We start from the raw sequence: 15786 nt of genomic DNA on the forward strand, positions 1-15786 counted from the left end.
TAAAAATTCAGAAAACAGATTCTGCTATTCTGCGATGAAACAAACAAAGATGTAATTTTTTTTCCTTTTCTTGTGACTTTAATTATTGGCTGGGCATGTTTCATGTATATCAAACAATTTTACTTGAACTGGTATTTGGGTATGAACTATTAGTGAAAACAAATTTCATGTGACTGTACTTACTGCTATACTTTGAATTTGTGGTGTATCAAGGAAGTAGCTTGCTTTATAATATTTATAACACCTGGATTTTTGTTAAAATCTATGTCATGTGCCAACTTTGATCCCATCTCAGAAGAAAGGCTAAGCGTAAATTCATAAAAGTAACTGAATGGAATTGCTTCATTCTTCAGCATTGGTGTTACTAAATAGGACTTCATGAGTCCCACCTCGATGCATATGAAGTATCCCTTTGTGTGGTTTCAAATGAAAAGAAGGACCAATTTGATCCGTTTCTGTGGTAAATGCCATGTCCTCTAAGGCTTAAGGAAAAGACAGAAGCTGTTATGTTATCTCAGCATAGTAAGCATCATCTATACTCTACATTTCCTTTGAAACAAATGCTATAACCATTGGCATGACTCATCAACATCAGGATTCCACAGATGTTTTGCAACAAGAATGTTCCTTTCATTAGATTTTGAGGACAATGTGTCCTTTTCTTAATAACTCTTAGCCTCATCTTAATTGCTAAGTAAATGAATGAAAGATGCACTTATTACTGCTTAATTGACTTGTTTGCTTTCACTGCAACCACTGATATATTTGAGACTAGCGAATAGGAACTGTCATTCTTTGTGGTTCATGCAGCCTCTGGAATAATTTATCTTCAGTGGTAATCAAAGGCTGCCTCCCTTTTAGAATTTATTTTGGAAACATTACTGTCATGTAAAATAAGGAAAATAAAATGAAGGGTAATTTTACTAACCTGCTTTGAGGGGTTATTTACTCACATGTTTCTATGCAAAGGACTGCCAGTAGAAGAAACTACCATATGCCACTTCCTGGTTTCTTTATTACCTTATTCATACTTCTGTTCTATCACTTTTTAAGAAAAACTAAATGTTGATGAAAATAGTAGTATAAAATATATTTACGGGTTGTGTGCATGTGTGTGTATTATTAGATATTATTGGGAAACCTTTGTAAACATCAAAGAGAGACAAGGGTATCCTAAAGAGTGGTTTTGGGATTGGGAAAGCCATCATGACATATTGATTTGAACAATGGACAACAACTCTGGATACTGGAGTCCAAATCCCCATTCAGCCATGGAAACCCAGTGGGTGACCTTGTGTTAGGCATAAGTTGGCAATAACTTGAAGTTAAACAACAACAGTCTTCTGAGGGAGTTCCAGGACTAGAAGTTTGCAAAACGACTGAAATCCAAATAGTAATTCATTTTGGAGATTCAGATGGTCCCTGCTTCATTTTGTAAAGAGTTGGAGGATCCTGTTCTGATCCATAATCCAAATTTCTGAAGCTTTGTAATTACTTTGTTAAGATTTGTTCCATTAACGGCAATAGAGAAAATGCAGAGGTTCATTTTTCTGACATTTTTATGGCTATCAGGATGAAACTTGGTACACTTATAGGCAATATTTATAACTTCAAGCCTGACAAGTTACAGAATGTTTTAGTCATCCAATGATTTTAAATAAACTCTTAATTTTTTTAACATTTTTTTAAAAAAACTATGAGATATCCCCTTTGATTTAATCACAATGAGACACCATAAGCAGGGAGCCAATCCTGCAAAATTTCAGAAATATTCGGTCATCTACTAATTTTTAGGAATTTTAAAAGTTTTGCCAAGTTTCAGAATAATTGGTCTACACACTGATCTAAAGATATTTTAAAATTTAAGCACATATGATTAACCTAACTGGGACGTGGGCATCTGTTTTTCTGGCTCAAGCAGAATTCTGGGAAATATAGTTTAGAGTGGGGCCTTTGGATACTCTGCTACAGAGGTCCTCACCTTCCCAAACTACATTTCATAGACTTTGGCTTGCACCAAAATAATGGGGCTGCCTGCATTACAGTATGAAAAGACTCTACATCACTTCCATATCAATAAGAGATTTAAGCAATAAACACACAGAGAAAATTGATAAAAGAAGTATTTGAAGAGAAGGTAAGGGCTGGGGAGAGAGTATAGCTAGCTCGTTATGGGAATTTGGAAAATATAAGTTTCAATATAATAATTTCAAAAGAGGAAGATTACAGACTGGACATGATGGCACAGAAAGAAACAGAACTATAAAAAAACTATTATAAGTTTAAGTTTTAAGAAACGCACAGAAACACAATGGATCTCCAGACACACATCTTTATTTATCTCCTGCAAGTATCACAAAGACACAGAGATGCTGACGAGGAGACCAGCTTTTCCTTTCTTCTTCAGATTGACTGACATGAGAAAACAAACAGCATGTAGCGGCTAATCACACCAGCCCTTCCCCCCCAAACCCCAAACAATTATGGATGATAGAGTATGTTACATTAGAAAAAAAGCTCTGAAACAAATATTTACACATCTCTCTGAAAGTTTTGGAGGCTTGTATTTCAATTTGTAATGTGTCAGTCCCTTTCCAATTAGTATGTCAGAAATTCGTATTAACAAATCATACAAATCTCCGAATTACGAAACGGGACTCCAAAGCTTTGCACACCCCTATCCAGGACCACTTTATAAAGGGTTCTGTGCTCTCTCAGGCTGGATCTATGCCGCCAAAAATGCTGCTATATAATCCAGTTAAAAGCAGATAATGTGGATTGTCTGATTTAATAATATGGGTTATATGGCAGTGTAGAAGGGGCCTGATATGTTTTCAAAGCTATTTTACACTAATCTCATGTACTGAAGCACCACACGATGCTTCAGTTACTAGATCATACATTTTCAGTGACACAAGTGTTTGGAGAGTCCCTGACAATCTAAACACTCATTTAAATGTGTATAATTAATAACAGTCATGAGGGAAAAGAATGCAAATATTATGAAAGAAAATACTCTTAAGAATTGTTTGTATATTTTTGATAAAACAATTTATATTTTATAAAAAACAATTTATATTTTAAAAATATAAAAATGCTACAAATATTACTTTATCACCAGAACCTGCTACTGTGAATAAACACTATATACCTGTTTATTGGATATAAGGGGTGCCGGCTTGTTGTCCACGGGCCCTAGAAGCTGGGTCCTGTGTTTTGATTGCCCATCCTAGTTGAATGATATTGGGAATTTCTGCGGGCACTGACCCTGAGTAATAGAATTATTAAGCACTTAAGATCATATTGCACTATTAGAACTGAGCCATAGAAAGCACTTAGCACTTTACTCCTGCACTTTAGGCCGCCTGGTTCTGTCAGAAGTCACTAACTGGTCCCAAACCACTAAGTTTACTGCTGAGGTGCTAGCACTAGAGCACTTTAGACAGACCGAGTCCTTAGTTATCCCGTGATATTCATTGTGTATTGTTAGTAATTTATTGATGTCATCTCTCCTGTCACTTTTGCTACTACTGATATCCATCCTTGTCAGTGACGCACAAATGCACTTTATGATTTCCAACAAACTGGAAGGAGTAGAAAGCAATGAGGGGGATGACCCACGGGGTCAAGAGTTATACAATTACAATAATGTCTGTTATTATGCTTTAACAACTGATTTTGCAGGTGAGGAATATGGAGGAAATCCCCCCGGGGCAGGTGGTTCTGCAGGTGGGGGGGCTGCCATAAGGGTGGTGACGGGTAGGGGGAGATACGGGAAAGGGAGAACGAATTACCCAATTCGACCCAAAATTTATAACAACAATTTGGTAAACTCAAAATGTAGTAAGGACTTGAGACAAAGACAAATTCGGCCCAAAATTTACAATAGAACATTGGCAATTCCAAAAATTACTCATTTTACAACCATACAAACGATTCGGCCAGAAAATAATAGGAATGTATTGGCAACTACAAAAAATTCTCCCGACAAGATACAGCTGAGATGTCAGGACGGTGGCCCCTCTGGGCTAAGGGTGGTGCTGTTTAATGCCAGGTCGGTAAATGGAAAAACCTCCATTATTCGAGACCTAATTCAGGAGGAACAAGCCGACCTGGCATGCATAACGGAGACCTGGTTGGACGAGGGGGGAGGGGTGAATCTCTCCCAACTCTGCCCACCAGGTTACTCCGTGCAGCACCAGCCAAGACCCGGAGGGCGGGGAGGAGGAGTGGCAGTGGTCTATAAGGTGTGTATCCCCCTGATCAGGTGCCCCATCCCACATTCATCGTCATTCGAGTGTGCCGGCTTCAGGTTAGGTGACCGGGACAGGATAGGGATTCTGTTAGCGTACCGACCACCCCGCTGCACGACAGTCTCCCTACCTGAGCTAGCGGGAGTGGTCTCGGACATGGCATTGAGCTCCCAGCGGCTTTTGGTCCTGGGGGATTTCAATGTTCATGCCGAGACTTCTCTTTCAGGAGCGGCTCAGGACTTTATGGCCGCCATGACAACCATGGGCCTGTCCCAATTAGTATCTGGTCCCACCCATACTGCCGGGCACACACTGGATTTGGTCTTCACTCAGGGATGGGGTGATAGTGTCGGGGCGGAGGAGCTGACCATCGCTCCATTGTCATGGACCGATCACTACCTGATCAGGTTTAGACTCACTGTACCTCCTAACCTCCGCAGGGGTGGTGGACCCATTAGAATGGTCCGCCCCAGGAGGCTTATGGATCCAAATGGCTTCCTGACGGCTCTTGGGGAATTTCCCACCTCCTTGACTGGCGACCCTGTCGATGCCTTGGTCTCTCATTGGAACATCGAGATGACTAGGGCAATCGACACAATCGCTCCGGAACGCCCCCTTTCAAGTAACCGAGCTAACCCGGCCTCTTGGTTTACTGAGGAGCTGGCAGCAATGAAGCGAAAGAAAAGGTGGCTAGAGCGCGTGTGGCGAAGGAATCCGACTAAATCAGCCCAAACACATCTGAATGCCTTTTTAAGGTCCTACGATGTGGCAATTGCGGCAGCACAAAAAACATCCTTTGCTGCCAATATTGCATCTGCGAAGAATCGTCCAGCTGAGCTCTTCCGAGTTGTCAGGGGTCTGTTAAATCCGCCGAAAAGCGAGATCCCTGACAGCTCTGGAGCTCGCTGTGAAGCGTTTGCTCGATTCTTCGAAGGTAAAATTGCGCGGATTCGGTCGGTTTTTGACACCACTTTACCTGCAGTCTCTGAGAATGTGACGAGAGCATCTGCTTGTCAGGTTTTGTTGGATTCATTTCAATTGGTTCAGCTTGAGGATGTGGACAGGATCCTTGGAGAGGTGCGACCCACCACATGCATCCTAGACCCCTGCCCATCCTGGCTGATAAAAGAAGCCAGAGGGGGTTTGGCAGAGTGGGTGAAGGTGGTGGTTAATGCCTCCTTACAGGAGGGCAAAATTCCAGCGAGCTTAAAACAAGCTATTATCAAACCGCTGTTGAAGAAACCATCACTGGATCCCACTCAATTCGACAACTATCGGCCAGTTTCCAATCTCCCCTACTTGGGCAAAGTCCTGGAACGTGTGGTGGCAGCACAACTCCAGGGATTTCTGGTAGACACTGATTATCTTGATCCAGCACAGTCTGGCTTTAGACCGGGACATGGAACGGAAACAGCCTTGGTCGCCTTGGTAGATGATCTTCGCAGGGAACTGGACAGGGGGAGTGTGTCCCTGTTAGTTCTGCTGGACCTCTCAGCGGCCTTCGATACCGTCGATCACGGTATCCTTCTGGGACGCCTCATAGACATGGGTCTCGGGGGTACTGCTTTGCAGTGGCTCCAGTCATTTCTTGAGGGACGGTCCCAGAAGGTGTTACTGGGTGACACCTGTTCGGCCCCACAACCGTTGATGTGTGGAGTCCCACAGGGTTCGATTCTGTCCCCAATGTTATTTAACATCTACATGAAGCCACTGGGAGAGATCATTCGGAGTTTCGGACTGAGATGTTATCTCTACGCAGATGATGTCCAGATCTGTCACTCCTTCTCACCTGTCACCAAGGAGGCTGTCCAGACCTTGAATCGGTGTCTAGCTGCTGTGTCGGACTGGATGAGAGCTAACAAATTGAAATTGAATCCAGACAAGACAGAGGTCCTACTGGTCAGTCGTAAGGCCGAACAGGGTATAGGGTTACAGCCTGTACTGGACGGGGTTACACTCCCCCTGAAGTCGCAGGTTCGCAGCTTGGGAGTGATCCTGGACTCATCGCTGAGCCTGGAACCCCAGGTCTCAGCGGTGGCCGGGAGAGCTTTTGCACAACTAAAACTTGTGCACCAGTTGCGCCCGTACCTCGGGAAGTCTGATCTGGCCACGGTGGTCCATGCTCTTGTCACATCCCGAATAGACTACTGTAACGCACTCTACGTGGGGTTGCCCTTGAAGACTGTTCGGAAACTTCAACTAGTCCAACGAGCGGCAGCCAGATTGCTCACTGGAGCGACATACAGGGAGCCTACCACCCCCCTGTTGTGTCAGCTCCACTGGCTGCCGATTCAGTTCCGAGCACAATTCAAGGTGCTGGTTTTGACCTACAAAACCCTGTACGGTTCCGGTCCAGTGTATCTGTCCGAACGTATCTCCCTTTACGTCCCATCCCGGACTTTGAGATCATCTGGGGAGGCCCTGCTCTCGACTCCACCACTCTCACAAGTGAGGCTGGTGGGGACGAGGAGCAGGGCTTTCTCAGTGGTGGCTCCTCACCTGTGGAACTCACTCCCGGGGGAAATCAGGGCAGCACCATCCCTCCTCGCCTTCAGGAGGAGGGTGAAGACGTGGTTGTGGGACCAGGCCTTTGGGCACCTTGGCAATTAAATCAGACAATCAGGCGAGTAAGACCAGCAGGACTGATGAAATGGAACGAAAATTAGATCTATGAGCGAAATGCTGACCATGTAAAGGAGAAATTGGGTTTGTATTTGTTTTTATTGATTTTATTGATTTTATGATAATTAATGCTTGCACTTTGTGAATTATATTATGATATGATGTAAGTTTATGTATGATTGTTTTATGATGCAGGCATCGAAGGGTGCCTTTGCTTTTGTAAGGCCGCTCTGAGTCCCCTTCGGGGTGAGAAGGGCGGGGTAAAAGAACCCCAAATAAATAAATAAATAAAATAAAATATATTGGTTCTGGTGATAAAGTAATATTTGTAGCATTTTTATATTTTTAAAATATTAGTAGGCTGTAGGAGTATCATAATCCTCCTACCTGTTGTATGTCACAACTTAAGACCCTTTTTGGCTCTTGGCTATTGACTTACTTCTTGCCTGATTGTATGAGTGGTTTTCTTCAAATGACTGATTATGTCATATATTGAGGTGGTATCACAATACTATCCACTCAATATAAACACTTATTAATTTTAGTAAGAGCAATGAAATAAGTGAATGCTTCTACAAAAGGATCTTAAATGGCCGAAAATAGAAAAATCAAATTTTAGCACAGGTTTCATAGCTCATCAAGCCTGACTTCAAATTGAATTCAAAATAAAAATGTAATCTCAACCAGTGATATATTTTTTTTGCTATAATTCTTTTTGAATTTATCATTTTTAAAATACTGTTTGTAATAGTACATATATACACACAAATAGTGCTCTATTTTAAAATGAATGTTTATTTTTTATTTTTTATTTGTTTTCCAGGGAATTTGGTCGTTGGAAAGTTAACAATTTAGCTGTTGAGAGAAAAAACTTTCTTGGCTCCCCACTGCCTCTTGCCCCTGAATTTTTCCGAAACATAAGGCTAATAGGACGTAGGCCAACTCTTCAACAGATCACAGAAAACCTTATCAAGAAATATGGGACACACTTCCTGCTGTCAGCTACCCTGGGAGGTAAGGTCACTAATACAAAACAATTTAATACGTATTTTAGACCAGCTGTGTGAACCTGACAAGAAAAAAAAAATACTTGTGTAACATGGAAGAGGGATAACAGCCTTTGTGACAGGGGAGAATCTTTTCTTCTCTTCCTGCATTTGTGTGGTTATCTTTATTTTCCCTTCTTAAACTTGAAAAATAAAGTTTATTGTGTTTTCCATTATTATTATTATTATTATTATTATTATTATTATTATTATTATTTGTATTAGTTAGCCCTCATATTCTCCCAAAGATCTGGGTGGCATACTTCCAAGAACTTTATATGGACACCTCTGCTAGAAGTGACCGCTCCAGCCTTGACATAGAAAAACTTCCACTGTGGCCACCCATAACAGCGACCGAGATCAAGAACCTTGTTGCCCAACTAAGACCAGGAAAGGCCCCAGGAGAAGATCTTATCCCAGCAGAGGCCATCAAGAACAATCTGGATGCCATCCTAGCCTCTCTTTTCACATGTATCAACAACTATGGCCAAATCCCCAAGGATTGGGGGCTTGCAATCATTGCCCCATCTACAAAAAGAAAGGGGAAAAGGATGACCTTGCAAACTACAGACCAATTAGCCTCCTCAATATAACCAGCAAGTTATATGTGAGACATCTTCAATGAAAACTCCAGGACTGGCTGGAATGAGAAAGCATACTTGCTGAGGAGCAAGCTGGATTCAGAGAAGGTCGATCCACCATAGACCAACAGCTTGCTGAAAAATGCTCCCAAAATACACCCTCGCTCTATGTCACCTTCATAGATTTTAAAGCAGCCTTTAACTCCATCTCTTGAGTTAAACTGTGGGAAAAACTGGAGAGCTCTACAATCGACCAACAATTTCTTTACTTAATCCACCTACTCCATGAAGGGAAAATAAGATGTAACCCTCAGAGCCACCTCACCAAAGCAGTTGGAATGTAAAAAAGTGTCAAGCAAGGCTACATCTTGGCCCTTCTATTATTTAACTTTTACATCAACTCCATGGTGGATCATCTTCACAACATGGATTTTCACCCCCCCCCCCCAAAACTCACAGGAAGACATATTTTCACCTTACTTTATGCAGATGATGCTGAGTCTGTGCAAAGGGGCTCATTTGATATTCTAAAATACCTCAAGTCAAGAAGGGGCTACTTCATACCTGCAGCACTTGAACTATTTGAAGCCAAACCAGTGGCACAACTACTTTATGGAGCCCAGCTAGGCCCCTTCTCCAACTTTGACCCCCCCCCCCCAGCATGTACAGTCAATTTTTTTTTAGATTAACCCTGCAAGTACCAAAATGCATCTCCAATGCCATTTTGTGATTGGAGACCAGCTTCATGAAAGTGGAGGCCAGAGTGTGGGTGGTCATATTCAACTACTGACTCAGGATATGCCGTGATCCCCCTGGTCTTGCCCCACTAACCATGAAGGATGACTTCCAGTCCACATGTAAACAGGCAGTAGCAATGAAAATCTCATCACTGTGCTTCTCTCCAGGGTTGCTATTCAGTATGGAGCACGACCAAGCCAAAGCATTCATCAAACATATCTCAGACACAGAGCACTAATTGGATCTCACCTGTGCCCCAATCTTTATTGCCAATGAAGCTAGCAGATATCTTGCCTTTCCTATGGTATACTTAGCAAATCTAGAGATCCCCAATCATCAGAGGTCCTTCATCCTGGCTCGATGTCACACCCTTCCATCAGTTGTACTTGAAGGCCGATACTGGAAGACCATCTCCACAGAGAGACTCTGCCTCTGTAATTCGGGTCAAATAGAAACAAGTGATCTTGTGCTAATCCAGTGCCTGTTCTACAAAAACATTTGGTCCAGACTCATCTTGCCACTGCTATATAATTACCCAGGCTGTTTAGGACAATTTTACCCAACCCTGCTGCTAGACTCATGGCCCTAATGCTCCTACCCCTCCATCAATCTCTCTCTTTCTCCATCCCCTTCTAGTCCCTTCCCTTCTCTAAATAGTTTTTGTTCTTTAGCCTTCAACATACCTTTGTTTTCTAGCCTTTTCGATTTTAATGTACAATGATTTTATGTGACTGTACCTCACTCTCCTTATTCTGGTCTATGACTGTAATAAAGATTTTTAATTTTGATGTACATCAGAGTTTCCTACTCTTCTGTATAATAGCTATAAGGGAGAATGGGAGGAAATCATTTTGGGAGGGAGAGTTCAGAGAACTATTTTGATATGCAAAGAACTTGGATCTAGAGATTCAAATCATTATTTGACTGTTGTATACAAGAATGGATAATTCCAAAAGTTTTGTCTTATCCTGCAAAAAGATTGTCTAAAGTCTGTACATTTTATATTTAAAGTCTGTACATTTTATATACATGTTAAAACCATTTACAAAAAAATGTTTGTGCATTTCTTTTTCAATTCCTTGAGATTGTTGCGTAATCATGGTGATCTACTGAGATACTTTTTCCCATTGAAAATGGAAAACATTGAAAATTTTGCTTAAATATCTGCTTGGAACATTAGATATGAACTTGAATACTGCTTGCTCCAATCAGTTTTTTTATTAACAGTAATGCCAGAGATCATTTAAGTTTTTAAATTGTGTTAAACAATATGTTATTTGAGTCTGTTTTCAAAACAAAACTTGTTAAAGAAATGGCCTCATGATATTGGGATTCAGTAATATGTCAAATGATACTTAGATAGATAGATAGATAGATAGATAGAGTTTCATTATGTTATGTTTCCAGATGCTTTAATTACATTAAAAGGAGCTCAATAATCTCATTTTGAATAAGTCTGTCAATAGGTATTGGGTTTCTTTTCAGTTTCACAGTAACATACATGCTATTTTGTTGGCAATAATGCTAAGGAACACACCAGTGTATCCAGAACACTATCTAATTATATGGTGTTTAATGTATTATATCTGTTTAAGCTCTAGTGGACAATGTGCTTAGAAGAGTGTGGCCAAACACCTACTTGTTCAGGTTTTGCCATTCTTGGTTCATAAAACTGAGTTAATTGATTGACTGCGACTATAAAGTAAATAATTCCTTGCAAGAGGAACAAGTGCTAATTGTCTTTAAGAAGAAAGTCATGAGGCCATTCCCAAAGAAGGCTGCTCTAGTTCAACTGACAGATAGTTGTGAGGGCAAAGTGTCTGAGTGAATGATAGTCATGAAATGCCACCTTCTCATGGATGACACTGATTAATTAGATCAATTTCAATCTAGTTTCTAGTCTCTGGCATTAAATGTCTTTTGTTGCCTTGATAGATTGTTGTGCCAGAAGAAGGATAGGGGAATGCAGCTCCACTAATTCCCCTGGACCTTTCATTGACTTTCAGTGACATCCATCAGGGTGGGGACAGGAGAAAATGTGCTTCAGTGCTCCATTCCTTCTTGGATGGCCACTTCCAGAAAGAAAGACTGCAGAACTATGGGATTGAAAGGAATGTTTTTCATTTAACACCTGCATGAAACTTCTATGAGGCCATCCACTATGTGAAGTTAGGTGACATCAGCATGCTTGTTATAATACCCAGCAGCACTACTATTTTTTTGTTTTGTTTTGTTTTGTTTTGTCAAACTCTGCTGAAGAAGTGCTTGACAAGTATATGAAATCACTTATAGACTGGATTTGGTCAGTAAAGTGAATCTTGGTTTAATTCAGTACGTTTTTAATGCCTCCAAAGATTGCTTTCAAACTGCAGTTCATTCAAAATGCAGCACTCTTCATGTGAGAAAAAAATCTTGGTTATCTTAAATAAATGCAAATAAATAATGTCAAGGTCATTGCATCAGGTCTTATTCCATTTAAGGAACACTCAAACTGCTGGATTTATCATTTAAAATGAGAAATAGCTAGAGATTAAAGCAACTTTGACCGTGTGATCGTGATAAAACATTAAGATCATTCTCAGGGTTGTTTCTTGTGATATTCTTCCCTTTGGAAGTGAAGTGGACATTTTTAAATAACACATTTTAGTTGTAGCATCTTAACTGAAACACTCCCCTTGGGGCTTAGATGTGTAATGCCTTTGATGTCAGCTTTGTGCAAAACCATTTTTCTTTGTTTATTTGTAGACTGTTGCTTTATCTGGAAGTGGGTTTTTACAAAGAAGTACTGTGATCTCCATTCAGGTCTACTACTGAAATCCCCAGGCTCAGCCAAAAATCTTTAATTCTGTGTCAAATAGTGGCTTATGAATCACAAGCCTGTAGTAAAACATTCAAACAAATAAAAAATAGAGCCTCCAAAACTTATCTTTGTCTGTCTGTCTTTCTCCTTCTCCTTCTTCTTCTCCTCCTCCTCCTCCTCCTCCTCCTCCTCCTCCTTCTTCTTCTTCTTCTTCTTCTTGTTCTTCTTCTTCTTCTTCTTCTTCTTCTTCTTTCCTTTGGCATTATTCGAGTTAAAATTGTCCAGCATCAATACAGTGGAGCCACAAATGATTCTAGGCAAAATGTCCAGGAAATAACCCTTCTTGTCTCCTCTGAAATTGGCATTTTCTCCCAAGACTCTTGCAACAGGGAGATAAAAATATTCAAGAGAGTTCAGATATAGCGATAACCACATGGCTCCCATTAGTATTAATGGAAATAGCATATCTAAATTCTTACATGCTGTTCTGAAAAGTGATGCCATTGTGTGCAACATTTGGGAGCGAGCTGGAGGAGGAGGTTGAACGCACCATCTTTTTGCTAATAGGCTGCCTGGGCAAAGGAAACAACCCAGCAGAGAGATCTAGAGATGAAGGAGTAGGAATTATGCAGCAGGTAAGCTAATTAGTGCTCAGAATTGGCCACCTAGGCAACCTCGAAGAAGTGACAATTGAGCAAAACTGTTTTATCCCTTGGTGGGTGATTATATTAGAGATAATTCCTGTGATTGTGCAGCCTTCCCGCAGGACAATCTTGTCAAACACCTTTGAATCATGAAAAGAATGGATTTCTTTCATTCTTTTTCTGCAAGTGAAGGCTTAGCTGCAGATTAAGAAAATAGCAGTCCCTTCTTTCTCCTTTGGCTGCTTCATGAATTCCATAGCATCTCATCTAAACACCGGATTTGTAAAGATTTTTTCCCTCCTAAACACTGGTTCTTTTGTCAGTTGAGATAACAATGCTAAGCCCCACTATAATGTTTTATTTTCCCTTTCTTTTAAAGTAAGTAAATAGATTAAAACATCACGATGTGAAAGCTAGCTTCCACATACATACATGTTTCTGCATTCCTAGTGTGCCATGACTGACAGAAGCGTTGAATAAAACCTAACATTTTTTCCCCCTACAAAATGCTGGCAAAATGTACCATTCAGATGTCAGCTACTAGGAAAGAACAAATTATTATCGGAAACTGCCCATTTTGAGTTGATAAATAATGAAATCTCTAAAGGAAATGGTATCTCTCCTTGGTTCATTGTGCTCCTGTTTATAGCCGGGAAGACCACAATTTTCAAGAGTTTTGATGAATATGTGTTAATTTGTGTTGTAACAAAGACTTTATGAAGACTAGAATTTATCTACAAATATGAAACTCTGTCCCAGTTTTATGTCCTTCCTTTCAACATCATCTGCTTTGCCATCTCATCGTTTAGTTGTAACTGGTGACATGACAAACAGATATACATTTTAACATGTTTTTAACCCCCTAATATGTGGATTGTGTATACTTTATACATTGACTGAAGTGTTTTTCTGCCTGTTTATATATTTAAACTATGCTCCTCTTTAGATTACTGACCTCTCTAAAAATCTGAATGATCTGTGTGGCTCCTTTTAACATTTAAGCTCATATTTCTGTAACCTATTTCATTCTATCTCATTCCCAAAACTGCATATGCATTAGACCTGAGTTTTTAACATCACTTAGAACTGCATCTGAAGAAATGGGTTTATATCTGCAAAGGCTCATGCCAATATAACAACCAGTTAGAGTTAAAAGCCACATATTTTTCTCCCCCTCCTTCCTTCTTTGAAAACAATACCGGGGAGACACTAAGAGAAATTTCAGCATACAAACAATAACAGAGAAACTGGAAAAATCAGTGAAGTGCTGGTTTTAGAACCAGGTTATGTGAGATTCCATAACATTTTAAGTGAAGATGAACTAATGCGACTTGAAACTAAGGGAATGGAAAGAAAGACAATAACAAATCTTATCTGACAGCAATTTTCTTTTCCAAAAAAATAACTCCACACTGCTTTTGTCTCCATGTGGGATACAAAAAATAGAGCCCGGTAATTTTTCTCTTCCACAGGGAAAAATAGCTGGTGGGGAAAAGTGCACTTATGAAAGAACAAAATGACTTGAAGAGAATGTGTTAAGTAACACCTTTCTCCATTTGACTCAGTTCTTGGTTGCATCCTTCTTTGGCTAGTTTTTCTATTCTATAAAAAGGAATGGATACAGGTTACAGAGAACTGCATGAAATGTATAATTAAACCTTTTTTTATTTTTGCACCATTAATCCAGTAAATTTGGTTGTTTTCAACTGTAGCACATCTCTTAAAATCAATATTTAGCACCTCCTTCTATGCGCCTCTGAAAGATTTTAGCCTCCAACCACAAGGGTTTAAAGCAGGTATAGGCAAACTTTGGCCCTGCAGCTGTTTTGGACTTCAACTCCCACAATTCTGAAAACAGCCTGTAATCTTGCTGGGATTTCTGGGAACTGAAGTTTGCCCATTCCTGATAAAGAATGGTGGCAAGAAGATTGGTACATGTGGGACCTATCTCCTGAATTCTCATATATAATATTCATCTTTAGATTTTTTTTCTGTGTGAATTGTGTGCAAAATCTCTCTACAATCAGGTATCCTCACAAGGAAGGCCAAATAGCTTTTCAAATAATCTGTCGGCTTTTGCCCTTAACATATAAGGGACCTCTGGATAATGGGAAGTATTTGCCTGCAGGTCCTACATCCTTTAGCTCACATGTATCTGAACACTTGCATGGGGCTACTGCATTTACCTGTAGTGGGATTCCATTTGGATTTTTCAGCTGCCTCATTTATTATGCTCCAGTGTAAAATCCTTTGAAACTACTCTCTCCCATTAATTGTATCTGCATTTCCTGTAAAATTCCCTTTCATCTGTAACATGGTAGCACAAAATGGGGATGCCAATTATGCACTTTGCTTTCTTTAACAGGCCTGCAAAACATTTGCAAGAAAGCAAACTTGGCAAGTAGATGACCTTACAATGACAGTTGTATTTGCCTCAGAAAGCTATTCACTGGCAAAGCTGCTCCCTTTTGAACAAAAAAGGAACACTTACACATAGCTTTCTACAAACCGTTTCTCTGATTCTATTGAAACATGCTCCTTTGGCTGTTCCAAAACAGGAACTTGGTAAAGACTTTTCTTTAATGTTACTTTGAAAAACATGGTAAATAGTGTTTGTCACTTTTTTTGTCTGGGTAAAAGTAGTTTCTGGTAGCTAACTTGTATTTATTTTTTTTTACAAGTAGAAATATAACACTATTTTAAAGCCTAGACTACAACATGGGAAACACTGGATGTACAGAAAAGGAAAACTAACTTTAGCCAATATAATTTAGACAGTTAGCAACATTGATTGGGGAGCGGGGCTATTCATCTTTCTTCTAGTTTCCTCCCAACAATGGGACCCAGAGGAAGTTAATTACATTATTTCCAAGCAACACTCTCTGTAACTCTAAATCATTGTGTGTAAGATCAATCAACAGTTCTTGCAAATTGTTTTTTAGCTATATACCAGTCCTGTGTACTTGGAATAGGAGAGAACACCATATTCTCCTTCAGCCAAATATATTAAGCCACTTCAGTAAGTATTAAAACCATGGGTACTTCCAAAACGATTAAAATCCACAGCAAAGCAGATTTATATAACTGCCTCAGTGCAGGTTT

At 40.1% G+C, this 15786-nt stretch overlaps 1 protein-coding gene across 5 annotated transcripts in view; it reads left to right on the plus strand.

Annotated features, from left to right (window-relative positions):
- The window catches only part of BRINP3 (BMP/retinoic acid inducible neural specific 3), a 365830-nt gene that overhangs the window by 217541 nt on the left and 132503 nt on the right, over positions 1-15786 (plus strand). For all 5 annotated transcript variants that reach the window (XM_060774525.2, XM_060774528.2, XM_060774527.2 and 2 more), the window contains one exon: positions 7699-7889. In XM_060774525.2, coding sequence (XP_060630508.2) covers positions 7699-7889 — 191 coding nt within the window. The remainder of the gene's footprint in view (positions 1-7698; positions 7890-15786) is intronic.

Source organism: Anolis sagrei, chromosome 4 (assembly GCF_037176765.1).
Source record: "Anolis sagrei isolate rAnoSag1 chromosome 4, rAnoSag1.mat, whole genome shotgun sequence".
In the NCBI taxonomy this organism is placed as follows: domain Eukaryota; kingdom Metazoa; phylum Chordata; class Lepidosauria; order Squamata; family Dactyloidae; genus Anolis; species Anolis sagrei.